Below are 26,371 nucleotides of genomic sequence, written 5' to 3' on the forward strand. Positions count from 1 at the left end.
TATATATATATATATATATATATATATGCATTTACAAATCGTATTAATATTTTATATTCTGGTAAAAGTGTTGGCAAGGGATTGCAAATTCGGGTATAACAATTTACCTCAATTTTATGATGCATTCAAGGATCCCAAAAACAGAAGCAAATTTGAAGAGAATAGGATAAGGTCGTATCATGAGTGCTATAACGTCACCGCAAATAATCCAACTACTGATGATGAATCTGTATCTATGGAAGATGTTGATACTTGCTGTTGTGCGAAAGTCAACAATCTACTGAATACTTATCCTCATTGGGCTGTGGAATCTGATTTTATTCTCAAATTGCCTGAGATTGTTAAAGATATTGGAGATGATTGTAGAGTAGTGGGACATGTCATGTATGAAACATATGGATATGTTAAGGACATTAAACAGTGTCTGAAAAGTTGTGATTCCACTTTAATAAAATATTAAATCTCTCCTTGAGAAATCTCTGGTAGTCAAATTATTAATAAAATTTTGACATGCTGCTAACTGATACCCCCGCCAGCTCCACAACTATATCTCAATTTCACATGACCAAAATTTACGGGAGGACGGGGTGCACTTTGTTTCGTTGAGTGACAAAGACAGATTGGTAATTTTCCATAAACCCACCCGGCCGGATGGGAGAGCAGCGGTAGAGGGGCCTTACACGACCGATCTCAAGGCAAACTCATCAAAATAAACCTTTTTTCACTTTAACTTTGCCTCTTTTGTACCCCGATTATCTTGAATCTTCATAATAATTTAGCTCTTCACTGTGCTAAATTTTCTCTACTATCCCTTTTTACTTTTCTTTAAAAATGTATTTCGCATCAACGGTTTCAGTTGGGAGTGAATCTCCTGAAATATGGTACAGGTAGAGCCCGTATTTGCCCTGCTCTCTTCCGTATCCAGGGGTTTATTAAGAGATCAGATACGAGAAAATTCCACCCTTTGAATAGAGCGCTCTCGAAGTTTTGCTTGAGTTGACCAAAGTCTATCATATATGTATCAAAGATTATAATCATGGCTTTTCAATGTGTTCTTTAGCGTATTTGATTCATCACTAATGGTTCCCTCAAACGATGGCCGAGTTGGATGGCAGCAAAGTCAATGAGTCCCACACTCACCTTGAGATTCAAAGCTTGTGACTGAGCAAGCGAGGACTGATCCTGATTCGGTAGCCAGAGCTGAGCTGATTTTGCAATTCGAAGGAGAGCATAGTGTGGAGGAGGGTGGGATTTCAGCCCAGCCCACCTCTTCCGAGCGTAAGCAGGGACCCTGGTTTACCCAGCCAGTGGGGTGGCCTAGCCTCCAGCGTGGAGCACGACCCACCAGCCCCTTGGCAAAGGTCGCCCACGCTAGACTCCTCCGCATGGCTTAGCTTTGCAAAAAACGGTAAAATCCGAGCGGAGTCACAGCGGAAGGTGCGGCAGGGACTGTGGAATTGCCATATACTACAAAGAGGGGCGGATAAATTGTTTTCGACCATTATTAACGATTCAACTCCATCTTCTTTTTTTCTACAAGTCATACAGTGTGCTTCCCGACTCTTCTGCAAATCCTTCGCATACCCTCTGCTCCATTTGTCCTGCTATAAATAGCCGGAAGGAGGTAGGATGACCTTGAGGAACCGAAAGCTTAGGGAAACGCGCTCAACCATGGACCCTGAACCCAAAGACACGGAAAAAGTAGCAGAGAGCAATCCGCGCCGGCGACTCACTTCACCGTCCCGATGTCTGATCACTTATCTGGCAATTCTTGCTCTTTACGCCTGTGTAATTTGTGCAACCTGGTTTGTGACAGATAATCTTCCTACCGCTCTCCCATCCGAAGTTGCTACAACATCGCCGGGCCAATTTTCCGGAAAAGCTGCTTGGGAGCACCTGGAATTCATTGCAAATGAATCGCACCCAGTCAATTCGCAACGAAACCGTGAAGTGCGTGAATATATCATCGAGCATTTGGTGAGCCTACAGCGCGAAGCCGCATTGCGAAATGTTAAAATAGAACTCGACACCAATGACACTGTAGTATACCATGGGTTGAGAAAGAGTAAATAACTTCCGTTTTTAAGTGTAAATGTTGTGCTTATTGGTTATCTCGTTAGACTATCGCATGGGAACCAAGGAGCCGAGAGCTTTTGACTATGTCGAATCTACTAACGTCTTAGCTAAAGTCATTGGCCAAAGTAACAGCAGCGACGCTTTTATGGTGTCAGCTCACTATGGTAAGCTTCAGTGCTCGAATGAGAATGTTCTTTGCTACGGCTTCCACTGATTTTTAAATCGACTCTTCTAAAAGATTCGGTGGATGGAAGTATGGGTGCTACAGACGACGGTGCTGCTATCGCTATTATGCTGGAATTGATACGAAACATAATCCATAATCCTGTCGATGGCACCGTTATCTTTAACTTTAATAACGCCGAGGAAGAGGGTCTGCTGGGATCGCTGGCATTCACAAAGCATCCATGGAGTAAGGATGTGCGTGCCTTTGTTAACTTGGGTGAGTATTCCCATATATAAATGCCTATTTAATTGTGGTCAATAACAAATATTCCAATTCCGCGTGTTTAACAGAGGGTGCTGGCACTGGAGGGCCATCTCTGCTTTTCCGGCTTACTGGCCCTGCTTTTGGAAGGGCTTATAGAAGTGTTCCCTATGCACACACAAATGCATTTGCTCAGGATCAGTTTGAGATGGGTTCGGTAAAGAGGTAAATGAAACTTCTATGAAGTAAAGCCACAATTCATACCAATCGATGACCCATAATATAGCCAAACGGATTATTCGGTGTATATTGACAACGGCATGATGGGAATGGATATGGCGTTTTACCATATGCGAAGTTTATACCACACTTACAGGTGGATTATCCCCCATATACCACTTTTTATTTCAGAAATTTTTTTTTTCGCTGAACTTTTCTCTTCTCTGATAGAGATGATCTCAACCACATTACCCCTGGCTCAGTTCAGCAAATGGGGGCTAATACTCTTCAACTGACACGCACCCTGGCCGACTCAAAACTTCTCTCAAGCGAGGAATTAAGAGTAGTTGAAAGATATGTGATGTTCGATATCATGGGGCGGCAGGCTGTATGCTACGCCTTCTCTACATATCGCGGCCTGAATATTATGGCTATCGTATTGACGCCGTTAGGATATGCAGTGGGACTGGGACTGCGTCAGTTTGTTCTGCGTCGACGAGGATCTCCCCTTGCTGCGATGGCTAGCGTAGGGCATGCATTCGCTACTATCTTGATTAGTGTCGTAGCCGCGATTGTACTGATGCTCGTATTTGTACTTATCTTGAATCGAGCCAATCCGATGGCACTTTATGGATACCCACATCTTTCTGTCATATGCTTTGCACTCATGGCGATGACTGCAGTGTCTCTGGTGCAGTATATATGGGGGGTGGTTGCTCGTTGCATTCAGAAAAGATCCACAAGCAATTCATCCCAAGAAAACACCCAGCCCGCCGCAAACTATGAACAAGCGCTAACGCATGGAATGGTTTGGCTATGGTGGTGCGGGGTGATCATTTCGCTTGCATTGTCGTATCGAAATATGGGGGGACTCTATTTCATGCTATATTTCTGGGCTTTCGCAGCCGTGGCAGCAGTACTCGATTTTGTTGTACCAAAGAAAGTGGAAAGCTGGATGTGGGTTGTACGATTAATATTGACGTGCACGTTCCCATTAATCTTGACGGTCGGACTGTCCTATGTCGCCATTAACGGAATCCCGGCCACCGTACAGGACGGGACCTCTCCTCTTATCCCCGCAGGTAAGCTGAACCATTTGGAATCCCTAATGAAGAATACTAAACTCTGCGATTTTAGTTCTTTATTGCCTCGTTGGCTTGTTAGCAGTGCTTCCCTTACTCCCCTATACCCGGCGTGCGGGCTACCCCGGTATTACTACGCTCGTCCTATTCCTCGTGGCCATTGCTCTCTTCATTCCCCTTGCAGTACGCTTCCCGTTCCACCAGGACACGTCGCCTGCCAAAGTCGCATTCACGCATACCATCTACCCCACTACAAATCGATCGGTCGCGGTCGCAGAGTCTCGAGCACCCCTTCGCCAGGCCCTTGAGAGTGCCTCACAAAAAGGCGCTCGCATTTGGAATATGACATGCAGGCAGGAGGGCGGCAAAGAAATATGTGAATACGAGGTGCCAGTGGCGGAATGGGCCGCTGGGAAAATGCAAGTGCAGCCTACCAAGTATGAATTGACTACCCGAAATGGCGGTCCGCAGAGGGTCGCGAGGGTGGATGTGCAACTGAACGGAACTGGATATTGCGAAGTATTCTTGCAGGACAAGGACCGCGTTTCGAACTTTTGGGTGCAAGGGATGGATCCGACCGCCTGGGCAGCCAGCGAAAGCAAGGCTGATGTGTTCGTGGTGCAGCTGAGGAACGCGGCGCCAATACAAAATCTCAGCTTGTTCTTCGAACTGGCCGGCCAGCCTGCTTCTGCTCAGGAAGGCGGAGTACACGCTAATCTCTATTGTCGTCTATTTGGTGGAACGCTCGAGCCTCAAAAGGGAGGGTCGCCTGCCTATGCTGATTTGGTGCGGCACTTGGACGATTGGGCGGTGCCTTTTATGCTCGGGGGGTATTTGCTCAGGGTTTCTCAAGAACTCAGTCTCTAAAGTGCATTCAGCTTATCTTTTAATTTAATAAACATTTTAGCTTTTTTTTATTATTGTTTGAGAAAATATATTACTCACACACAAACTTATAAAGGAGGAAAAAAAAAGGGGGAAAAGATGGGAAGAAGGGAAGAGGAAGAAGGTCAGAAAATAAAAAAGTACAGAGAAGAGAAGAAGACAATGCACGCCACCTCTATGTGTAGAAGAGTTTTAAAAAAAAGTTTTTCAAAGGAAAAAGAAAAAAATAAGACCATCTGCAGTATGTATATCCAATTTTGATTTTCAACATCTCACAGACACCTCCTATCCTAAAGAACATTATCATTTTGGTGTCCTGTCCTCCTTTCCTTTGTTTACTTGGACAGCTTGGTGCGTACATATTTGCCCACAATCAGTGCGTGGTCACGCTCATAGGGTTCAAGGGTCAACTGCTCCTGAGGTTTGATCTTCTCCTCCACCATCTTCTTCACCTCCCGAGCGAACACGGTAGCGGGGTCGACGGTACTGTCGATACAACTTGCTTTGACGGAGATCACCACATGCCCGTTGTTCTTCAAGAAGTGGTGTGCGTTGAGACCGACAATACGGGCCTGATCAGGCTGCGCAACATCGGCAAACACCACATCGACCATGCTGACGAGCATGCGGTATTTATGCGGGTGCCGTGCGTCCTCAATGATCGGAATAACGTTGGTGCGCTTCTTTGCCATGTTGATGAGATCGCGACCGGAGCGATGCGAGAACTCCACAGCATAGACAATCCCCTCAGGGCCAATGATATCAGCCACATGCGATACAGTGGTACCGGCGGATCCACCCAAATAGAGAACCTTCTTGCCGGGTGCAATGTGAATGTGGTCTACACCACCAAGGATACCGGCCGCCAACTTCGAGCGGAACGGATTCCACACACGGTATTCGGTCTTGGTGCCATCGGGTCCCTCAACGGAAATGCGCTTCTCGCCATAGACAGACTCTCCGGGGACCAAGTTCTTGGTGACGAGCAAATCTTCCTTTCCACGTGCAACGAAGACACCTTCGTGACGATGGGGCTCCACAATAACCTTAGAGCCACCCTTGGCACCCTTGGCTGCTCCACCGCGACCACCACCGCGACCTCCTCCGCGACCTCCACGGCCACCTTAAGAAAGAGAGGGAAAATGAAAGGTTAATTGATGAGTACAAAGAATGTACATAGGTAATACTGAAATCTTACCACGACCACCCCGACCAGCATCACGCTTTTGTACTCCACCACGGCCACCACCTAAATTATATTGAAAAATAGTGATGATATCAGAAATGAGTGAAATTCATGTAACTGGCTTAAAAAGAAAAAGAAAAGGGATAAGGCTGAAAATTTCTTACCTCGGCCTCCAAATCCACCACGACCGCCAAATCCACCACGGCCACCAGCACCACCACCGCGACCTATAGCAATCATAATGCATCGTTAAGCATATGTAAAACCAATTAAAAAGAAGAACAACCTACCTCCACCTCGTCCACCACGACCACCACCTCCTCCTCGACCTGGGGGATCTGTAAGCAAAGAACAAAGATTGTAAGCAAAAAGAGATGGCGGATGCATCAAACGTTTAAAATTCCATACTGTATGCCATTTGTCTTAGGTTATTGAAGATTCACACTATAGACGATCCAAAAATTTATGGAGAGAAAACAATTATTTTTTTCTCTACAATCGAAACTACAAACTGTCAACTGCGAGCGGCTTGGATGTAAATAATAAATAAAAGCCACCTACTAGGGCGAATAACCCAGCCACAGCAGATTGAGGATGAAAAGTGGTGCTACATTTTATCTTTATACCCAAAAGTGGACGTAGCTCTTTACAAAATTTCGCAAATCAGGGGTCACGATCTGGTATAATCGTTTATGCCAGCCCATGATGTTTGATCACATAGTCGAAATATAATCTTGCTATAGTTGTCGCCGTAGCCGTAGCCACATAGCTGTCAATATTAAGTGCGTCATCTTTGTCAGTCGATCCAAATAGCAACGACGTATCAACTAGTATGTGCGCTCCACATCTTGATGTTCTACCACTGGTGCATCAGGTTAAAGACGAATCTCGTTGTCATGTGGAATAAAAAACAATTTCCATCTCCCTCCTTCAGGTATATGAGCCCATCGATTATTGTACATTTGGATACCATATAAAACCATTCCTTTAGGAATTTGGACCGATTCTTAAGCAACTGGCACAACGGCCTTTGTTTAATTACTTCACATTATTGAATCCTCCCTTGATGCGATTCAATAATTGTTCAGCAATCTGTACTCTGATGATTGCAGCAATCATATGATCTTATCACCTCGATAACTCATCTGCTATCGTGTTGCATCTGAGGATACACGCGAGACAGCCTTCAGAACTTGCTATACTGATGAGTATTCAGCGCTTCCATTTGGATTTTCCAGCCCGCGGGCAACTTTTTGAGGTTGATAAACAGGACGTTCGCACCACTCCCAGACGGGTATGGTTTAGTTTATTCGGATTGCATCCTAAAGCTCTGGGGAACGCTTGACACACATATACCGGAAAGTGGGAGGATAGCGATCGCTTAGTCATTCCAAATGACAAGAAGATACGCCTGCAACTTCTACAGGAAGCCCACAATACACCAATTGCGGTGCATCAAAATGTGGAACGCAAACATGGGTTGATATGCAGATGCTAAATGGATCGACTTACTAAAATGACGCACTTAGTTCCGACATCAATGATGGCTACGGCAACAACTACTGCGAGGCTATATCTTGATTGTGTAATCAAACATCATGGGCTGGCAGGAAGAAGCTATTGCAACCAGATGCCCATTCTTGACCTATTACTGGCACTTCAGCAAATAGAGTCCCAATTTTTTCAGACCCCAATTTGCAACCAAGCCACCTGGGAAGTGAAAAATATAGTTGAAACAACCATGTATCCTTCAATTCTTTGAGATATTAAGTAGATTAAGGCCGGGATTCAATTTTGGAGGTGGATAATTTGTTATTTTAAATGTTCGAGATTCAAATGGAAAACAATGTAATAAAAAGATGAAATACTACTATATATAATAATAATATGTCCACAGAGTGTTATTCATTATTAGCAAAGTTGTCGAGAAAAAGAGAGAAAAGAATAGAAAATGAACAACATTTGAGGAAAGAGAGTAAACGGTTATCCACAATGACCAAATAATAAAAAAATAAAAGAAAAATATCACATCAAAAAAAAAATTATATATAAAAGCGTACTAACTGTATAAAAGGAGAAGAAAAAAAAAAAAGAGATAAGAAAAAGAATAGATGAAAAGGAGAAAAATTCATATACACTTTTTACAAAACGAAGAGAAATATCCAAAATTCTTTAAAAGGAACCCCCACATACATAAATAATAATAGAAATATATATGTATATATATTTTGACTCGTGCGCTATTTATCGCCGGCTGCTTCTGCCTCCCCGTCCTCCTTCGCTTTCTCAGTCCCATTCCCATTCTCGTTCCCATTCTCAGTCTCTATCTCATTTTCGGTCTCCTTTTCCTTCTCTTTTCCTTTCTCCCCCTCTGCGGCGGAAATTCCCCCCTCCAACTTCTCCACCTTGGCAATCAAGTGCTTGCCATAGGTGTACTTGCGCAGGGTCGAGAGATGGGGACGGATCTTGGAGATGAGCACCTCGCGTTCTTCGGGAGCGGCAACCTCCAGCATCTTTTGTACAACATAGTTTGCAAACTGGTCCTTCATCATCCCTACCAGGGCATTTTCATCGCTTATCACTTCAGCAATCAAATGCTGCCTGTCGGTGGGGCTTCCGAACGTAATACACTTCTCGACCACATTGCTTGCGAACTTGTGCTTGCTCAACTGCGCAACTTGCCCCTGGATCTGCGTACAGACCTGCGCTTTTTCCGTGGGACGCCCACGCTCAAGCACATGTTGGATCACATAGTTGCCGTACTGATCCAGGACAAGGTTGTTTGTGTACCGGTGAAGCTCGGCTAGCAGGGGCTTCTGTTGAACACAGAGTATAAATAAGAGGATCGCAAAGCCAACCGATAAATCACACGGTTGCTCTTACCGTTTGCTCGTCAGTACAGTGTTCAAACATGCGCTGGATCACTCTGCACCCATAAGGATGGGTGGCCAGATGGTACACCTGTCCCTGGAAAGCCTCGATGATAAACTGCACCTCACGGGCGGGCACCCGTTCAATCGCTTTCTGAATGACATGGTTTCCATTCTGGTCCTTCACACATTTGAGCACATATCCGTCCAGCTCCCGCACAAGCGCCGCCTGTTGATCCACAAGAACATGCTCCAACGCCTTTTGCACCACCCTACATCCGTACATCTGCAGCGACAACGCAAGGACGTGCCCTTGCATCTGCCGTGCTAAGAGGGTCTTCTGACGCTGATCGCCATGCTCGAAGAATTTTTGGATCACATAGTTTCCAAAAACATCCGTCATTAGCTGAAGCGAGTTGGGGAACACCTCGGCAAACACCATATCCTTCTCCTCGGTGGTAGCCGATTCCAATTTTTGCTGGATGAACCGTGAGCCATGTTGGTCGCCGCTGAATTCTACCACATGACCAGCAAGATCACTCAGCTCGTAGCGTTTATTTTTGCTGTTGCGGAACTCCTCAAGAAGCGGACTCCGCAACGGCTGAGAGGGGTCGAGGGTGGACCGACGTCCAGCCGTAGGTCGGCGCATCCACTGCAAGCTCTGAAGGGCAAATTTTTTCTCAAGAAGGGCAGCATTGCGAGGATCGGTGAGGGGAGGGGTTCCACGTAACGAGGGAGAGTTGGAACCACTGGCAAGAGCGGCAGCGAGTTGCTGGCGCACAAGCATTTCGTTCGAGGGATTTGAGTAAGAGACGGGTTGGTTGAGGAGAGGATGAGCTCTCATAGCCAGGGGATTACCTCCCATCATGAGCCCAGGGGAAGAGCGTGGGTCCACTGCCCCTGTTTGGTCCCAAGCACCTCCGTATATCTGAGGGCTCATCGCACCAGGGCTCATTGTACCGGGACTCATCATTGTTGGGCTATTGGCAAGAAGATTGTATTCATGGAGAGCCTGCTGCTGCATCAAACGAGCTCGCTGAACAGCAAGCAAATCATCCTACACATTGAAACAATATTAAAAGCATTAGTATAATGAGCAAGAGACGTCAAAGAGAATAAAATCATAGTACCGAAGCGTCATTTAGCCCCATGTTGCGCATCGCAAGCAGGAGTTCCATATTCCCATCTTGGGGCACCCCTCCAGCAGCTTGCCGCTGTGTTGGAGGAGTGGAATTCGCGCGAGGTGGGAGCTCGTTAAGGCGAGAGCGAAGTGGAGGTGAACGAGTCTTACTTCGCGCATCTGCATCCTCACCAACATCCAGCGCCGCATTTAACATTGAGTTTACAAGATGGGGATCGTCAGCAAGAGTTGAAGGATCATAAATGAGATGCCGCGGATCATATGCACTCTGGCTAGACGTCATATATTGTTGCTGCGGTGGAGATTGTGCAGCCATGGGTGAGCCTTGCCGCATTAGCCCAGCATAGTGACCACGTCTATTGCCATCTGGCGAATCCATAGATGGGCGCCAGATCGACGCAGAGGAAACTGCTGAGGAAGCAGCAGGTGAGAAGGAGGATTCAAATACGTTGGTCTGCTCATGACCAGAAAATTCTCTAGCTGAAAACGGCCCCGGATCCAATCCTGAAAAGCAAAAATTTGAAAAGAATTATACATGAAGCTAATAAAACAGGGAAGGATGAAAATAAAATATCGTCTTACCCAATCCTTGTTCTCTTGCAAAGTGATTTGCACTAGCAGCCGAAAAAGTCGCTGGACCATTTAAATCCAACCCCCCGCTCCATAATTGCCACGATGAACCAGGCGAAGTAGCCGAGATGCCTTGCAATCGCATTCGCGGATCCATCCGTACTTTACTTTCATCGGTTTGTGGCTCGTGAGGAAGCGGTGGGGCGCTATTTGAGCGATTAAAATTACCGTGCGGATCCATATCCTGCTCATCGAATTTGCCCTGGAAGAAGGCGGCAAGTTGCTGTTTAGAAAAAGATTGTTTTAATTTTGAATCGTCAATAACTTCAGAAATCATCTATATACCTGGCCATGTCTTTCGTTCATCGCCATCGGTTGGTAAATATTTGGTTTACTTTTATTCGCAGAACTATCTGCAAGCGTTCGTGGCAACATGATTGCAACGGGATCCAAAGACTAAATAGCGAGCTTAGTCTGAATAAAAATAAAAATTACCGTTTAGCCATAATTTTCCCATGTTGATAAGAATAGAATAAAGATGCTCATCAAATAGTAGAAGCAAAATCGTGAAATAAATGGGAAATCTTTACTTACAATCAGATGGGATTTGAGGGTGTGTGCTCTCCTATCGGCTGAGATTGGCGATTGGATGGAGAAAAAAAAAAATTCTAACCAAAAAAAATATATATGGAGAAACAGGAGAGATAAAGAACAGGCAGGTAAAAACAATTAGAATAAACAGTAATCTTTTCCTTTTATACAATCCTCTTCTCTTATTTTATATATACACAATGAACTTCCTTTTAATTCTTTCCGCAATGGTCCCTAGCCTTCTTTCTCTTAAAAGCGCACCCACACCAGTAAAATCCGCCTCTAAAAGTTTATTTATTCATAAGCCACCTTAAATTGGAACGAAATTTAGATCTGGGGGGTGGAGAGTTTTCTGGGTCAATGCTCTCAGCTAATCCAGCAAAGCTGCGCATACCCGGGTATGTTAGCAAGATGCTCACCCCTTTGATGAAAAGGCCCTTTAAATTTGTTATATCCTTCAACGAAAGCATAAAAAAATCAAAAATAGGGCAGGATATTTGGCCTTGTATGAGATTGATAAAATAATAAGCTCTGTTATTTTTATGTTCAAAACAAAAAACACAAAAGACCTTAATCGAAACGCCATTTAATGACCCAAGGCGACCAGCTGTTCTTGAATAGGCTTCAGCTCTGCCGCCTTGTCGGCAATAGCCTTCTGCTTCAACTGGGCAATGGCCTTCTTCCGCTGGAAGTAGGCCTGGCTCTTCACCTTGCGCTTCTCCTCGAGTTTCTTTACAATATCCTGGTACTTCCATCCGACTTCCTGGGAAACCTTACCGAGGCTGGTATATTTACGGCCGGGGCGGAGACGGAGAACGCGGAGAGCTTGGGGCACAACCATGCGCTTCATGCGATCATATGGAGGAGGAACACCCTCAAAGAGCTTGAGGCGATCTAATGCAGCCTGACCGCGAGCAGTCTTGTGCGGGATCATACCACGAACAGCCTTGTAGAAGATCCGGCTGGGAGCACGGAAGTGGAAGGGGCCGCGGGTTGGGTTCACGACGCAGCGCTTACGAAGATATTGCCAGTAGCGAACTGCATGAGAAAGAAAAAGAAAAGATATTCGTCAACAAAAAACGGGAAAATAAACCATTCAATAAATAGTAAAAACATACGCTTGTTACGGAAGAATGAGCCAGAGATGTTCAAATCCTCGCATCGCACGATCACAATGCGCTGACCAGAGAGGATCTGCTTGGCAACAATGGAGGCGAGACGACCAACGAGATGGCCCTTGCCGTCGATGACAACCACCTAAATCAACACAGCATATAAATCAGAAAGGAGGCATTAGTACTAGAATGAACCGATTTAGAAATCGATCCAAGTTCTGTGTAGATCATTGCAAAAGGGTGATCCAATTTAACATCTGGACGAAAATAACCTTTTCAAATGTGCTCATCGTAAAGAATCAACTGCTACCGACGCGACAAAAAAAAGAGGAAGAAACCACTTTGGCGGGTGTGCAGAGAATTTTTGTTTACGGTTGGAGGCGCAGTCTACACGAATGACGAAAAATTGGAATCTCCGAAGTTCATGGTAGATTGCAAGATAAGGGTAAAATCTAGCTACATCACCCTGCTCTATTCTTCTTTGCGCCGGACAGAAGGACAATACAGCTTATAATAGTGTGGGCGGTGAATATGTGTACATGTCATTACTTGAAAATAAAATTATATAGAACAATGGTATATTTTCGGCAGAAATAATAGACATTTACTCATGGTTGTTTAAATATACATCGAGGAAGAGATACGGTCACACTAAATAATCTATAATTAAATGACATCTCGTCGACGACAACATATCGCCCCATCTAAACAAGCTTATCACTTATAGATTATTCGTTAAGTTACGCACGCAGCATGCGACGTATGACGACGACCACATCGGGGACATACTGGAGGCTCAGGGCAAACATTCGAAGAGGTATAAATGGTCATCGATGGAGAGAATATGGACGAAAGACAGCCTGGTGTGTTAATTAGAACGCAATCTTTCCTAATAGATAGGAAAGCCGAGTACTGAGAGGAAAAGACAAATTCGCTAAAAAAATCGAGCGCAAGATAGTGAATGAATTAGTTTGGGAAAAACATAGTACGCCTACTGTATGTCCAAAAAGCTTTTCTATGGAGTCAGATATTGTAAATATTTACAATTCGATGGTGCCATGCCTCGAATAAATTGCCCAAAAAATCACCTTTCTCTAATAGTCTCTTATATATGTGCTTCCTGGAAGTGAGTGAAAGGAAAAACACAACATATCCGCGATATATTTTGCTTTATATCTATGAGGTTGCGAAATTTGTAGCCTTTTCTTAACAAATTGATGTCTCGTGAGAGATAGAAAAGTGGAAAGAAATGCTGTATCTAAAAATTGCCGACTAAAATCAAGTCGCCTAATCTAAGGTTGCTCCTTACACGTCCCAATCATCCAATGAAGTCTATTAAACCGCTTTTGTGAGCAAAAGCGTTAAGCCCATTTGCTTCTAGTCTTCTTTATGGATAAATCCGCAGGTCAAGCTGGACTCTTTGAATTTATTTTTCAATTGACTTAAACATTAAACACAGCTGATATAGCTTGTTAGACTGCAATTGTTTCAACGATTGTACACTCATTTGTAGAATATATTTTGCAGATTCATTTACAGTGCAGACCAGTCTGTAAATGGGAGGAGAAAAGAGCTTCTCGAAGGACATTCATATGTGAGTGGGAAAACGTGAAGCGATTTGAGAAGTGTTGGAAACAGTGGGAACACACGGGAAGAAGATAAGAAGTTTAGGAATCTTGGAAGGATGAAAATAGCATTTGGTGAGGTGATTTTTGAAATCTGCATAAGAATCCTGTAAGGGGCTATCTCCCCGTAAATGGCCGGCCATTGAATATGGCCAGTTTAAGAATAAGCTGACTCGAGGAGATAAGCTGTGGAATTAAGGACCGATGTATAAAAAAGTGTGCCTTAGCATGCCAGGGGATGATGATTGCTCAAGTTTTCTAAGTTGCTATTTAAAAGCAATTACCAATCCAATATCTATTACGTAGGTATGACGCTTCATCATTTGCGCTCTCTTCCTGAGATTAGACGGCGGCGACTTCACTGTGGCCAAATAGCCCGGTAAGATCAACAGACACTAATGAGGTGCCCTAGGCCGGTCTTCGAGTTCAGTACTAGGTGAGAATTAGGCGAGTACTAGGTGAGAATTGACCTTTATTTCCGTGTTTCACATTGTGGTAGCACAGGTTTAGCATGACCAAATCATGTTTATCCATATTAGTTCATCCTTCAATCTTTATCTAATAGCCCTTTTGTGATCCTTGCAACCCTTATTAACACGGATCTGTTGTTGTAATAAGCTTTTAGTAAACAAAGAGCAGGCAAGCACCAATTGCCGCCCGGTGGCTAAAGAAGCGCGATTACACAGCGGTGGCCAAAAGGGATGTGACTAAGAGCCAGCCCTATTGGGGTTAGCGTGGAAGCTTAACTAACTGTTCGGAAAAGCAAATAATTAGAGTCTCCTTGAATGCTTGTTTTCATGAAAAAACAGGAACGATCATGGTTGCGCAAATTGGTATTTCAACTTGGAAAATTTCAATTTGCGGTTTGTCGCTATTTTTCGCCGTGTTCACAGGGTCTAGCCTTGGCGAGAGATCGCTCTTGGGCAGCCGAGTCCGGTCTGACGCCCCCTTGAACACACTTTATGCAGTGACTAAGACATGCGCGTCGGCAAAACCCCACCGCACCCCCTAGCGCCGGCTAGCGCTCTTTTCTCGGCAAATCTTTCGCCTCAAGTCGACCGAGAGCTCTCACCCAAAAATTAATTGATCCGTGATGTTACACTGGAAAATTTCGGCCTGTAATTTGAGCTAGCTGGCGTGAGCGCGAATCCGAATTCTCACAATTCTCCCTCCCCCCATTTCCCCGTAGAATTCGTTTGATCTCCCCAATGATCGGGCCACTGAGTGGTAGGCGGACCAAGTTAATGAAAAATGTCTCGAGTTCAGGGTGGACAGCCTTCTCTTTTACCTTTACAAGTTCATGTTTATAAATTGGAAAAATTTAGAATCCTGCTTTCCTTTTTTTCAAAACACAATTCCTCAAACTTCCCCTCTTTCAAAAGAGCCTCATATAGCATTTCCGTTCATTAAATACATTCCTTTGTGTATATTTCTCCTCATTTTTCTCCCTCGCTTTGCAATCTGTAAGACTTCCCGCATCCTTTCCTTCAATCTTTAGCATGTCCCTCTGAGTTATTCAAGCACACTCTGCGATCATAGCATCTTCTAACTCGTTGTTATTTTGTCTTCATTTTCCACCTACATTTGCCCTTTCCCCTCATTCCTCACTGAAAGACAAGAGAACCTCCTTCTTTTGTCTCTTAATTCAAGTCGTTTCAAAACTTTCATTCTAATTTCCTTCAATATTATTTATCATTACTCTATTCATACTTTATCTTTCACTCCCTTAGCATTGCATTATTTCTTTCCGGCTATCCCATCTTCTCAAGTTTAAACATATCTCTTTCTATCCACTTGTCTGTACTTATATTCACACTACAAGCATTATGACGGGACAACACAGGAACTCCTTATCCGCCTCTCCATACAATGCTATGTCGATGTCTCAGGAGCAGCGACAAGAGCAGATCGAACAACTACGCTTCTTCCTCGCTACTGCGCCAGCCTCTATCCAACCAAATAGCGGACAATCGATGAACTGCTATAGACTTCCCAATGGCGAACAAATCACGTGCGTCCTGTGGAAAAACCTTTTTCACATTACTTCGACGGACATTTTGCGAGCACTTGTATTCCGATTTGAAGCATTCGGGAGGCCGGTAACGAACCTAAAAAAGTTCGAAGAAGGCGTCTTCAGCGACATGCGCCATCTCCGCCCCGGAAGTGACGCGGTTCTTGAAGAGACGCGAAGCGAGTTTTTGGAGCTGCTGCACAAAAACAACTGTATTCGTACTCTTAAGAAGCAAAAAGTGTATTACTGGTTCTCAGTTCCCCACGACAAACTCTTCCTTGACGCACTGGAGCGAGACATTAGACGGGAACGTAAAGGATTAACTCCCACCAGCGTATCGGTAGCTGAGCCCGCCACCACTGTGAGCGCGGACATCACTGACAACGCATTCTTTGAACTGCGCCGCTCTTTGCTCGGGAATGAATCCGAAGGAGACGCCGAAAAGCCGACCACCCCCACAATCCCAATCGGCCTGCAATCCCAAGAGCATAATGAAGGCAAAACATCTCGTGAAAGCTCGGCAGAGGGGACCGAGAATATGGTTCAGTGGCCTACTCCCCCTCGATCGAGTACGACTCCTTCCCCCACCACCACCCAAAACGAAGAGAAGTCTCCATCGCTCCAGACCACGCAGGAGAAAAACATTGACAGTGCTGAAGTCGTGCCTTCGGTCGCTTCAGACTTTGGCTCGCGTGTATGGGCCCGTTGGGAAAAAGCAGCTATCGCTGAGAGCTTTATTCCTCCTAAAGCCGGGTTCTATCCTGCTTACTCCCCGCAATTTTTTGGGCAATTCGATCCGACCGCGGCGATATCTCCTACTGAGCTGCACGGCACCCCACAGTTGAATCTCCCATTTCGACGACAAACAGTGCCACCCTCTCCCTCATCCATAAGCCCCTACTCGTTGGACAGCAAACGCCAACGTGCTGCGGCATCGGAGCCCCCAGGCTTAGGTGATAATATGATGTTCTCGGCAATGTCTGCTCTTCCAACGCCACAGCCTGAAGAAGATATGGGTTCCAACGTAAACGGATTTTCCGAGCCAAGGCCCTTCATTTGCCCGTACTCTGGGTGCACTCGTCAGTTTAAAGTAAGTCGTCTACTGAAATGAGCCTTCTTTTGCTCCAAACCAATCTAATAATCTAATAACCCTTTAGCGTATGCAACATTGGAAACGCCACATTCGCAGCTCTCATTCCAACATACGCCCTTATGAGTGCCCTGTGTGCGGAAAAGGCTTCACTCGTTCGGATAGTCTCACCGTTCACAAACGTACGCATATCAAGCAGTTGGAGCATCACCATCCAATTCAACAGGCTCTCATGTTCCAACAGCCTTCGCCAAGCGCAGAAGAATTCTATAAGATCGACCAGATCTTGCAGCAAAGAGGAGCTACGCGTTCAGCAAGTGTCTGCGGATATTTCGAGCCCTACCCTACACGACGCGACAGTAATGAACACCCATACTTGAAGAGAGTTGGTAGGAGCCGAAGTGAAACTGGGATGGAGTTTGGATTGGAGGCGTTCCGAATTAGGAGCGCAGACATGCATCCTGAGGAAGATATGGAGGATAATGATGAAGAGGATGAAGGGGTCAAGAACTCTATAATAGAAGAACAGGAAGGGGAAGAGGAGGAGGAGGAGCAGGGCATGGAAGACGAAAGAGACGGCTCGCCAAACTCCTGGCTCTGTATGTCCTCGGAGGCCATGACCTCGCCCACCCCCTACTCACAGGATGGCTTTAATTCATTTTTTGTCTCGCCGTCCCAGCTAATGGTCAATACGGAAATGCCCACCTATTCAGGATTGTAAAAATTACATGTTTTTCATCTCTCAAGTTTTCAAGTTCCATTGTTTCATAAATAACAAGCTGCACGTTAAATACTGTACGGTGTAATAGTTATCTCATTTTATTCCTTTCATTACACTCCAAGATGTTAAATAAATACATTCTATATAAGAGAGAAATAAACCTCCTTCTTACGAAAACATGAGAATATATGGCTGGCATCATTTTCTAAATGTATGTCGAAACATGATGGTTAAGAGCAACATATTGTAGTGGTATCATCCATATTGAAAAGAATCTACTAAGTGAAATTATGGAGTAGACATTGTATTAGAGTAGTAGATCTTTTCTTCACCTTGGAATGCAGAGCTTTGTGCAATGGATGTACTAGAAGCAATAATCACCCTTAGAGGCATGCAGTTTATTTAAGCACAAAGCATATTTAAACCATCATAAAGCTATTGGAAAATTGTATAGTGGTTTCCCTTGGGAGACTTGATCTCGCTCCTTGAAAGTTGCCGAATCTCCTATCCGGTGAAGCTGTCGCGAAATTTCTTTCAGGTGGATCAATATTATTAAACAAGATAGTATATGCTCATGTTTATTTTTTGGTGTATATGAATGTGAAGAGATAAAAAGCATAATTAGGTCTAGAGAAGATTATGATAAGAAAAAAGACAAAAGCTATTTAAAATTTATAAATATTTTTTAATTCAAACGGAAAGTAGAATGTCAAAAACTCTGATAATATTAACCATTGGAAGATCAACTCTTTTTGAACCCATATTTTTTTCGTTCATAGAAGAGATCTAATGTAATAAAAATAGAGGGTTGAGTAACAATGGGATTTCATATAAAACTCGCAAGTTTAACCCACCAATCTTGGCTGATCCTAGATTAACGATCTTTGGACATCCATCACGATCTTTCTCCATTCTTGTGCTATTATTAGTTCCAGCTATTAATAGGTGTGAGATCCAAATAAAAGAGAAGAATATTTTACCATTCTGCGCAATAATATGCATCACTGACTCCTGGTGCACCGCAAACTACACACCGATTTTGATATGATCCGTAATTACATTCGTCGCATATCCGGACCAACGTTGCTGGTCGTACTAAAGAATCGCATATGGGACACTTGCCATCGCAGCGTTCACAGAGACGCCCAATGGCAATTCCTGGCTGCTTGCGACACATAATAAGATCTGGATGATGACGGGCCATTTGTTGGAATTTTAATCGAATAACTATGCTTCGAGGTGAAAATTTAATTTCCAAACTAAATAGGTGCTGTAGCAATCAAGCATTTCTAATGTGGCTCAATTCGTATACGTCATCAATTTCATGATTTGAATAGCATCTGGTATACCAAATGGGAATTTGTAAGCTTGAATCAGACATACGAAATTTAGAAATAATTTCTAAATTTCGTATGTCTGATAGAAATCTCTTATACTTTGATTCTTCAATTATTGAAGAATCAAAGTATAAGAGATATCTGAAAACTGCTAAATTTGAAATTTCTGTTCAATGATTATCACCTGGGCCCACGGGCACTATTTGCATGCAACCCCAACTAGTGTACCGCAAGATCCACATATAATGTGACATGCCCCCTAGTGGTCGCTCTATATCCAATAGACATCTCACCGCTCGAATGCACGCACGCCTGAGGACACGGCAGTCCGAGTCCTCTCTGCCAGCCGCACGCTCCCAGGTGTGCTTCAACGAGATATATTTGCCTCCATCGTCTCGCTGACGCCGCCCATAGCACCAGCTCTCTGCCATCTCCATTTGACTAATTCTGCCGACTCCCGATTTGATCCCGGATTGTGATAATAGCGATGGGTGTAAAATAATTAATATTTTTGTCAAATTTTAAATATAATAGCATAGAACTAAGCAACTTATGATTATAGTCAAGACTCTTAAGACTTAATAAATACCTTGCAGTATTAGCATCGCTATAATATGAAATTAATAAGATCTAAAATGGGAGCAATTTGCTCTCATGCTTGAAAGATTTTTATACTAAAGGGTGGAAAATTGTGACTTTTATAAAGTTTCGCCAGCAAACTGGACTGAATCCTGTTTTCGCAACTTTAGATAAGTTCTGATGGGAATATAAAACTGTGGGTTATATCTAGAATATTAAACAATAAGTCAAAAAAACGGCCCATTTCTCAATATCACTAAAAAGGACGGAGAGAAGAAAATATTGAAAAAAAAAAAGATACATGCAAATTACAAAAGAATATAAGAAACACCAGAGAGTTCAAAGTAGGATTTCTAGTGTGCTCACTGATCCGCAATGACCAATGGTTTTTTGTTATAAATTGGATGAAGCTGGCGCTCAATATAGCTCGAGAAGGTCGAGTCCTTCGTGCCCATAAACGAGTGGCCGGAGGCCGAGATGATAGCGTCCAGCATCGGCACCAGGTATTTAGCCATATTTATCTTCTCCTTCTTATTGCGGTAATTTTTGATCACGTCGAGGTCCGCTTCGAAGTCGGAGAGAGTAAATACACATGGGAATGTATTAAACATTTTACGGAGGAGGGGATTCTTCTCCGGATTGCTTGCATCAGTGGCAATGAAAATGCGTAGATTGATATTCCCGTTCAGGTTTGGATGGGAAGCAGGGCGACATTTCTTCAGCTCTCGTCTTCCTGGTCGTGTTGTTTCGAAAAGCGAACGTTTAACCTTTGGTGCAAACGTGGGTTGCTGCACGGGATTTGTATTCTTCTTTCCATATATTGGCTCGTCCGGCCGTTTGACTTCATACGAAGTATCTTCGAGAATATCCTGCTCGTGGGTGCCTCCCTCGAGGAAATTTATTTGCTCCTTGGTAAGATGTGTGAAGCCATCTGTCAGATAGTGGTACATTTGGTCCACGTTGATTGAGGCTCTCCGGGCGAAATTTCCATCGCCAACTCGCAAATGTAGTCCGACGTAGGTACCCTGCCCACCCAGTTGGTCTATAATGCGCTGAGCTGTACTGATCAAAAGTGGATTCCGGAAGATGAGATTGCGGCGAATGATCTCAATAAAATGGCGGTTCTCGGGCAACTGGGCACGTACGCGGTAGCTTCCAAACATGGAGTTGAAATGGATCAGTTTGTGAGGTTTTTCCCTCAGCGTGTCCAAATTGTACCGATGCTCAAAGCGACCAAGTGGAGTGGTCGAGAACTTATTATCAATGAACGAGTAATCATAAGGTGAATTATCTTTGAAATAGTAGACATCTTTCGCAGTCATATGTAAATTTTGATAAATCCATTCGAGCGAGATGTCGTACCGACGCACAATGCGAATATGCTTCTCAAGTTCCGAGAGGTCGAAGAGAAAGTCCCATGGAACTTGTGTGTTCTCCTCGTACGATAGGCATTCCACTGGGAGCGGTAGAGTTTCGGGTACGGAGGGACAGTGCTCAAGTCCCCGTTTTGTCATAAGGAGAAGGCGAGCGTAGAGCTTATCAAACCGTGTCCATGGCATTGCAGGCCCCAGCAGGACATTGGGTACAAGAAGAGTGCGATTCAGCATCGCTGCTAAGAGCAAGGCATTTTCTAGCTCTATGCGCTGATTGTGGAATCCACTGTGCGGTAAATAAGCGATGAACTTCTCCTCAGGTAGTACTTCTGGCGGGCCGTAGGCAGATGGATCCTCGTTCATCTCGTCAAACAGCTCAGAGTTGCCTGCCTGTTGCTTAGAAGGATTATAATTTCCATCCAGATTGTTTTTTGTCCGTACAACTCCGCCTTCAAATTCAAAACCATTGCCCAGATGTGGATTACCGGCGAAATTGTCATATGTATCTGGTGACTGGAATATGTACTTGAAGCCAAAAAACATAACAAGGACATTAAGGATGAGGAGGAGCACTATGGCTCTCCGCCGCGATTTGAAGATTGTCCACATAAAATCGGAAGGATATACCTATTTGCAAATACAATAAAAAGAAAGTAATGTAAGAAAATGTTCGATTGGCAGAAGCATAATAACGATGAATTTTACTTTCAAACTATGTTGAAGAGAGAGAATTCAATATTAGTTTTAAAGGTAGGATAGAATTGCTATATATTTTTGGAGACATTATTTTTCGTTTGATGGCTTAGATTCAAATTAATAGGAACCAATACAAAATAAAATCCTCAATAATATAATATAATTTTCGTTCTAATATTAAATTATAGCTTTTCGTTAAAACAGTATGGTCTGTCTTAAGGCCAAAGGAAAAGCATTGCAGTAAGTTGGTCGATGTATATACATAAATTTTATACTGAGTCTGCAGCTATAATAGATAATTTTAGAATAATTAAAGAGTAAAATTTTAATATCAGAAAATCGATTATAATATGTTTGTTGGGTTATTTTTAAGAGATTAAATAGAGAATAAGCATGAGCATTAAATGTTTTATCTCTGATCCTTTATACAAGTATTTGTGAGAGAAATCGTGGTCTACCAAAGAGTCTCATAATCCAACAATTTTATCTTCAAAACCGGATTACTTTAAGAAATCATATAGGCTTTTAGATGATATAATAGCTGCTCTACCTAGTTGCGATTCACTTTTTAGCTTTGACCTGAAAATTTATTCAATTGGCAAGTTATTAGAGTTAAGTATATCTTCTGTTACCTTGGTGTTAATTCATTACTCTCATCAGCGAGCCAAATTATCAGATATAAATTGATGATGTCATCTTATGACGACACAGTTCCTCAACTCTGTTTACGTTTTCGAGTCGAACAGGCTCTTTTATCGTTCCTCCTCTCTAAAGACAACATTACTGTCTATATCTAAACATGTCTGAACAGGTAAATAAAGTCCATCAGTCATAACGAGGGAAGCCAGCGCATCAGATTTAATTTCTTACCTACATGATGTTTGCATCCAACGTTTTAGGTCGAAAAAGCTTTCCAAAAGCAGCGTGGCATCTTTTTGAACCCCAAATTCGGCGCTAAGAAGGGCAGGCATCAGAGATTCTACAAGGATGTCGGCCTTGGCTTCAAGACTCCTCGTGAGGCAATAGAAGGCACCTATATCGGTTAGTCTATTTTGGATTATACTCGCGCTTGTATTCATATTGATTCCAATTATGCTGATGGTAAAATTTTATTAGATAAGAAGTGCCCCTTTACCGGTGAGGTTTCTATCCGTGGACGTATCCTTACTGGTGTCGTCGCCTCCACTAAGATGAAGCGCACGATTATCGTACGCCGTGAGTACCTCCACTACATTCCCAAATACAACCGTTATGAGAAGAGACACAAAAACGTTGCCGCACATTTGTCTCCTTGCTTCATCGGTGTTGAGCCCGGAGATCTTGTTACCAGTAAGCATACATAATTAATATGCCTTTTCTCGCCCCTTTTTTATGCATGCTAAAATATGAACTTTTTTTTACAACAGTCGGTCAGTGCCGCCCTCTTTCGAAGACAGTACGCTTCAATGTTGTTCGTGTTACTAAAATCTCGGCCAAGAAGGTATGTCCATCTTTGTCGACTTTCAATTGAAAATATCATCTGGATTTAACTGACCTCTTTTTTTATTCTAGAAAATGTTCACCAAGTTTTAAACTATCTAGATTTTCTTAGAAAAGAGATTGTGGGAGATGATGTAGAGCTTGGTTATCAGTGTGTATTCCATGCTCTGTAGTAAATAAACTTCTATATTTTTTTCGGTTTTATTCTGTTAGAATCCTTGTTTATCAAATTCTCAAAGGAAAAGTTATATCTCTTGAAAGCTAAGCCACTAATTGCAAACTTTTTTCAATCGCTCCATTCTATCGCGTTTAGACCAGATATAATTGTGTTGTTTAAGGGATAGAATTCCCAGCGATTGTGAAGGAACATCAGTCCGATCTAGATTTTTATTCTGCTAGTTTCCTTTATTTTCCACTTCTTTCGCCTCATCAATATAAACAGCACCATCAATGTCCGAGCCCATACCCTCCAGCGGCATCGGCTCTCGCAAGCCCACGGAGGGCGATCGCATAGTGCTCAGCTACTTGCGAAAACGGGGGTTCTCTCCACAGCTCGAGATGCTCTTCCGGCGCGAAGCCAACATTCAATCTGCTGAAGACATGGCAATGGGAGTTCAGGCGAATGAATCAGTTCCAGGTTATGTTGCGAATTATTCTGATGCAAAAGGCGGAGATCCTGATGCCTACGACAAAGGTTACGCGAGATTAAGACGTTGGATCGAGGATTCCCTAGATTTGTATAAAGTATGACATTGAATTCCGTTGTGACTCATAAACAAATCAATTTTTCTAACTCAATCTTTTCTGATCACATATAGCCTGAGTTACGATCTGTACTATTCCCTCTATTTGTACATGCTTATTTGGAATTGATCTCAAAAGATTTGAAAGACCAAGGTTTCTATCTATATGCGTACATGTGTGTAAATCGGATTATTCTATATCTTTCTATGGTTTTTAGCAAAACACTTTATGGACGCATACAAGGAGGACCATATGATATTGCATGGAAGTGATATCCAGCGGATTGCAAGTATAACGGACAAGCAACACGTTGCCGAGAATGAACTTGCGCAGCTCTATCGAAAAAACAAATACCAGCTTCGCATGTCCAGGATTTCATTTGATCTGTTGCTCTCGTTTCTGCAAGATAGCGATCTAAGGGTTTTGTTGCGACTTTTCAACCAATATATACATACTCAAGGTATGAAAGTATAGTCACTCTGCATAAAGAAGATATTTTATCCACTTTGTATATACCTTGTAACGCTTTGGATTTCTTGATTAGTTTCCGAAGGTCCACCCACAAAGTCGGGCGGCCTTGAATCGGACGACGTCATTGGTATTACCAGCCATCCAGCCTCACAGCTCGCCGAATTTAACCAACAACAGGTGGATTTGGGCCCGCGATCCATGGAATCGGGCTTCCTCGAGGAAGTGGAAAGCGCATTAAAGGACGAAGAGCCAGTCGGAAACAAATCTCAACAAGACGAATCTACTGTTAATGGACAGCCTGCTTCTCCTTCATTATTGGAAACATTTAAGAAGATAAAACAAGAACCAAGTACTGATGCAGCATTGAAAGATGACATACCCATCCCACCCTTGTAAATACCGTCGCTTTGTTATTTTTTTTTTCAATTTGGCATTGACTTAACCCTGCTTGTTCAGTAAATCTAGTGATATCAAAGCAGAGATCGATGCATTAAGGGATTTACGAAAGCGAGTAAGCCTGGGTTCTGGTTCCCTTCCGAGCATATGCTGTTACACTTTCCATAACACGCATGATGAGTAAGCTTTCCTCTTATACTTTTCCAAAACCGCTTGTAAATTTATTCGAAATTTCTCCCCAAGATTGAACTGCATTGGAATGTCCGATGATCTTTCCCTGATGGCTGGAGGATTCTCAGAATCGTATATTAAAATATGGAGCTTGAAAGGAGAAAAACTGCGAGGGCTTTGGAATAATATCAATCCCACACACGTGCACGAATGTCGGTCCATTCTTTAGTTTACCTAGGGACTGTGCCACTTACTTCTCTATTTTTTTTAGCCCATGATCTGGAACGATTTCGTGAAAGGGCTGGAGAAAACTCCAAGCGGCTAATAGGCCATTCTGGGCCAGTGTTTGGACTTAGCTTTAGTCCAGATAATAAATTGCTTTTATCATGTTCGGAGGACAAGACAGGTGCGTTCTCAACGCCATCGGATATATTGCAAGGATTGATCATTTTATGTTTTCAATATAGCACGTCTATGGAGTCTGGACACTTTTAGCAACCTAGTTGTCTATAAAGGGCATAATTATCCAGTGTGGGATATAACATTTGGCCCACTTGGGTTCTATTTTGCAACTGCGTCGAACGATCGTACGGCTCGCCTATGGAGTTGCGATCATGTATATCCGCTCCGAATCTTTGCAGGCCATCTTTCGGATGTTGATGTGAGTGACGAGTATACATAATATACAAAACTTGCCTTGCTGACTTTTCACCCTTAATATAGTGTGTCACGTTCCATCCAAACTCCAAATACATTGTTACGGGTTCTAGTGATCGCACTGCAAGGTTATGGGATGTGCAGCGTGGAACATGCGTGCGAATGTTCACAGGGCACACGGGAGCTGTACATGCAGTAGCTGTGTCTCCCGATGGGCGTCTAATGGCATCTGCCGGTAATTATAATTTTCTCTTTCAATCTTAAGAAAAAAATGGCTCACCTCTTTCTCAATGCAGGGGAAGACAAATCAATTATGCTTTGGGATTTGGGGTCTGGTCGACGCCTGAAAAAGATGAGCGGCCACACCGGTTTCATCTATTCTCTCGACTTCAGTGCGGACGGAAATCTCATCGCCTCTGCAAGTTCAGATTGCACCGTACGCTTGTGGGATGTTACCAAAGAATCCACTGAGGAGAAACGCAGACGTCTGGAGGGAGAAGCCACGGCTGCAGTGAAGTCGATAATAGAGAACGGGATAGTGGGTGGAGCAGGGGAGAAAGCGAAGACCAAGCAATTGGGTAAAAGCGTTGGTGATGATGCTCTGGCGACCTTCCCCACTAAGCGAACTCCAATTTACAAGGTGAAATTCACCAAGCGAAATTTGTTGCTAGCTGCTGGGGCATTCATGGGATCAACAGGCTAGTAGCTTTTAATTGAGCGGTCGAAGCAATTCTATAGCATTTTTTATTGTGATTATATATTTTTATTATTGTTGGATCTTGTCGCTTTTTAATCTTTTTATCTTTTTTTTGCTGTACAAAAGTATTTTAATACTGATCGAACGAAGGAAAAAATTTTT

At 43.3% G+C, this 26,371-nt stretch overlaps 12 protein-coding genes across 12 annotated transcripts; 6 read left to right on the forward strand and 6 right to left on the reverse strand.

Annotated features, from left to right (window-relative positions):
• Nucleotides 1-1,056: 1,056 nt before the first annotated feature.
• On the reverse strand, nucleotides 1,057-1,387 carry VTP21DRAFT_7764 (uncharacterized protein; the record flags this gene model as incomplete). Its single annotated transcript, XM_069398541.1, has 2 exons — nucleotides 1,057-1,200; nucleotides 1,301-1,387. 2 exons carry the CDS (start codon nucleotides 1,385-1,387, stop codon nucleotides 1,057-1,059), a joined length of 231 nt encoding a protein of 76 aa, XP_069246333.1.
• Nucleotides 1,388-1,671: 284 nt separating this feature from the next.
• VTP21DRAFT_7765 (uncharacterized protein) lies at nucleotides 1,672-4,671 on the forward strand (the record flags this gene model as incomplete). The annotated part of the gene is made up of 7 exons (XM_069398542.1): nucleotides 1,672-2,065; nucleotides 2,121-2,240; nucleotides 2,315-2,518; nucleotides 2,593-2,728; nucleotides 2,790-2,879; nucleotides 2,954-3,804; nucleotides 3,860-4,671. The coding sequence occupies 7 exons, from the start codon at nucleotides 1,672-1,674 to the stop codon at nucleotides 4,669-4,671; spliced, it is 2,607 nt and encodes an 868-aa protein (XP_069246334.1).
• Nucleotides 4,672-5,024: 353 nt separating this feature from the next.
• Nucleotides 5,025-6,293, reverse strand: VTP21DRAFT_7766 (uncharacterized protein; the record flags this gene model as incomplete). Its single annotated transcript, XM_069398543.1, has 5 exons — nucleotides 5,025-5,812; nucleotides 5,888-5,938; nucleotides 6,040-6,102; nucleotides 6,166-6,213; nucleotides 6,284-6,293. 5 exons carry the CDS (start codon nucleotides 6,291-6,293, stop codon nucleotides 5,025-5,027), a joined length of 960 nt encoding a protein of 319 aa, XP_069246335.1.
• Nucleotides 6,294-7,415: 1,122 nt separating this feature from the next.
• Nucleotides 7,416-7,637, forward strand: VTP21DRAFT_7767 (uncharacterized protein; the record flags this gene model as incomplete). Its single annotated transcript, XM_069398544.1, has 1 exon — nucleotides 7,416-7,637. One exon carries the CDS (start codon nucleotides 7,416-7,418, stop codon nucleotides 7,635-7,637), a length of 222 nt encoding a protein of 73 aa, XP_069246336.1.
• Nucleotides 7,638-8,115: 478 nt separating this feature from the next.
• On the reverse strand, nucleotides 8,116-10,891 carry VTP21DRAFT_7768 (uncharacterized protein; the record flags this gene model as incomplete). The annotated part of the gene is made up of 5 exons (XM_069398545.1): nucleotides 8,116-8,691; nucleotides 8,759-9,802; nucleotides 9,876-10,390; nucleotides 10,469-10,739; nucleotides 10,802-10,891. 5 exons carry the CDS (start codon nucleotides 10,889-10,891, stop codon nucleotides 8,116-8,118), a joined length of 2,496 nt encoding a protein of 831 aa, XP_069246337.1.
• A 742-nt stretch (nucleotides 10,892-11,633) lies between these two features.
• On the reverse strand, nucleotides 11,634-12,452 carry VTP21DRAFT_7769 (60S ribosomal protein uL13; the record flags this gene model as incomplete). The annotated part of the gene is made up of 3 exons (XM_069398546.1): nucleotides 11,634-12,085; nucleotides 12,166-12,304; nucleotides 12,435-12,452. 3 exons carry the CDS (start codon nucleotides 12,450-12,452, stop codon nucleotides 11,634-11,636), a joined length of 609 nt encoding a protein of 202 aa, XP_069246338.1.
• A 3,161-nt stretch (nucleotides 12,453-15,613) lies between these two features.
• VTP21DRAFT_7770 (uncharacterized protein) lies at nucleotides 15,614-17,609 on the forward strand (the record flags this gene model as incomplete). Its single annotated transcript, XM_069398548.1, has 2 exons — nucleotides 15,614-16,888; nucleotides 16,956-17,609. The coding sequence occupies 2 exons, from the start codon at nucleotides 15,614-15,616 to the stop codon at nucleotides 17,607-17,609; spliced, it is 1,929 nt and encodes a 642-aa protein (XP_069246339.1).
• Nucleotides 17,610-18,351: 742 nt separating this feature from the next.
• On the reverse strand, nucleotides 18,352-18,813 carry VTP21DRAFT_7771 (uncharacterized protein; the record flags this gene model as incomplete). The annotated part of the gene is made up of 3 exons (XM_069398549.1): nucleotides 18,352-18,395; nucleotides 18,464-18,528; nucleotides 18,590-18,813. The coding sequence occupies 3 exons, from the start codon at nucleotides 18,811-18,813 to the stop codon at nucleotides 18,352-18,354; spliced, it is 333 nt and encodes a 110-aa protein (XP_069246340.1).
• A 306-nt stretch (nucleotides 18,814-19,119) lies between these two features.
• Nucleotides 19,120-19,425, forward strand: VTP21DRAFT_7772 (uncharacterized protein; the record flags this gene model as incomplete). The annotated part of the gene is made up of 2 exons (XM_069398550.1): nucleotides 19,120-19,170; nucleotides 19,231-19,425. 2 exons carry the CDS (start codon nucleotides 19,120-19,122, stop codon nucleotides 19,423-19,425), a joined length of 246 nt encoding a protein of 81 aa, XP_069246341.1.
• Nucleotides 19,426-19,887: 462 nt separating this feature from the next.
• On the reverse strand, nucleotides 19,888-21,507 carry VTP21DRAFT_7773 (uncharacterized protein; the record flags this gene model as incomplete). The annotated part of the gene is made up of 1 exon (XM_069398551.1): nucleotides 19,888-21,507. One exon carries the CDS (start codon nucleotides 21,505-21,507, stop codon nucleotides 19,888-19,890), a length of 1,620 nt encoding a protein of 539 aa, XP_069246342.1.
• Nucleotides 21,508-22,393: 886 nt separating this feature from the next.
• VTP21DRAFT_7774 (40S ribosomal protein uS17) lies at nucleotides 22,394-23,166 on the forward strand (the record flags this gene model as incomplete). Its single annotated transcript, XM_069398552.1, has 5 exons — nucleotides 22,394-22,405; nucleotides 22,494-22,635; nucleotides 22,711-22,923; nucleotides 23,001-23,074; nucleotides 23,146-23,166. 5 exons carry the CDS (start codon nucleotides 22,394-22,396, stop codon nucleotides 23,164-23,166), a joined length of 462 nt encoding a protein of 153 aa, XP_069246343.1.
• A 357-nt stretch (nucleotides 23,167-23,523) lies between these two features.
• VTP21DRAFT_7775 (uncharacterized protein) lies at nucleotides 23,524-26,215 on the forward strand (the record flags this gene model as incomplete). Its single annotated transcript, XM_069398553.1, has 10 exons — nucleotides 23,524-23,817; nucleotides 23,892-23,970; nucleotides 24,035-24,277; nucleotides 24,362-24,680; nucleotides 24,745-24,864; nucleotides 24,928-25,067; nucleotides 25,127-25,261; nucleotides 25,323-25,516; nucleotides 25,579-25,747; nucleotides 25,809-26,215. 10 exons carry the CDS (start codon nucleotides 23,524-23,526, stop codon nucleotides 26,213-26,215), a joined length of 2,100 nt encoding a protein of 699 aa, XP_069246344.1.
• Between the last annotated feature and the right edge of the window lie 156 nt (nucleotides 26,216-26,371).

This window comes from Calcarisporiella thermophila (genome assembly GCF_041956535.1).
Source record: "Calcarisporiella thermophila strain CBS 279.70 unplaced genomic scaffold VTP21scaffold_32, whole genome shotgun sequence".
Taxonomy (NCBI): domain Eukaryota; kingdom Fungi; phylum Calcarisporiellomycota; class Calcarisporiellomycetes; order Calcarisporiellales; family Calcarisporiellaceae; genus Calcarisporiella; species Calcarisporiella thermophila.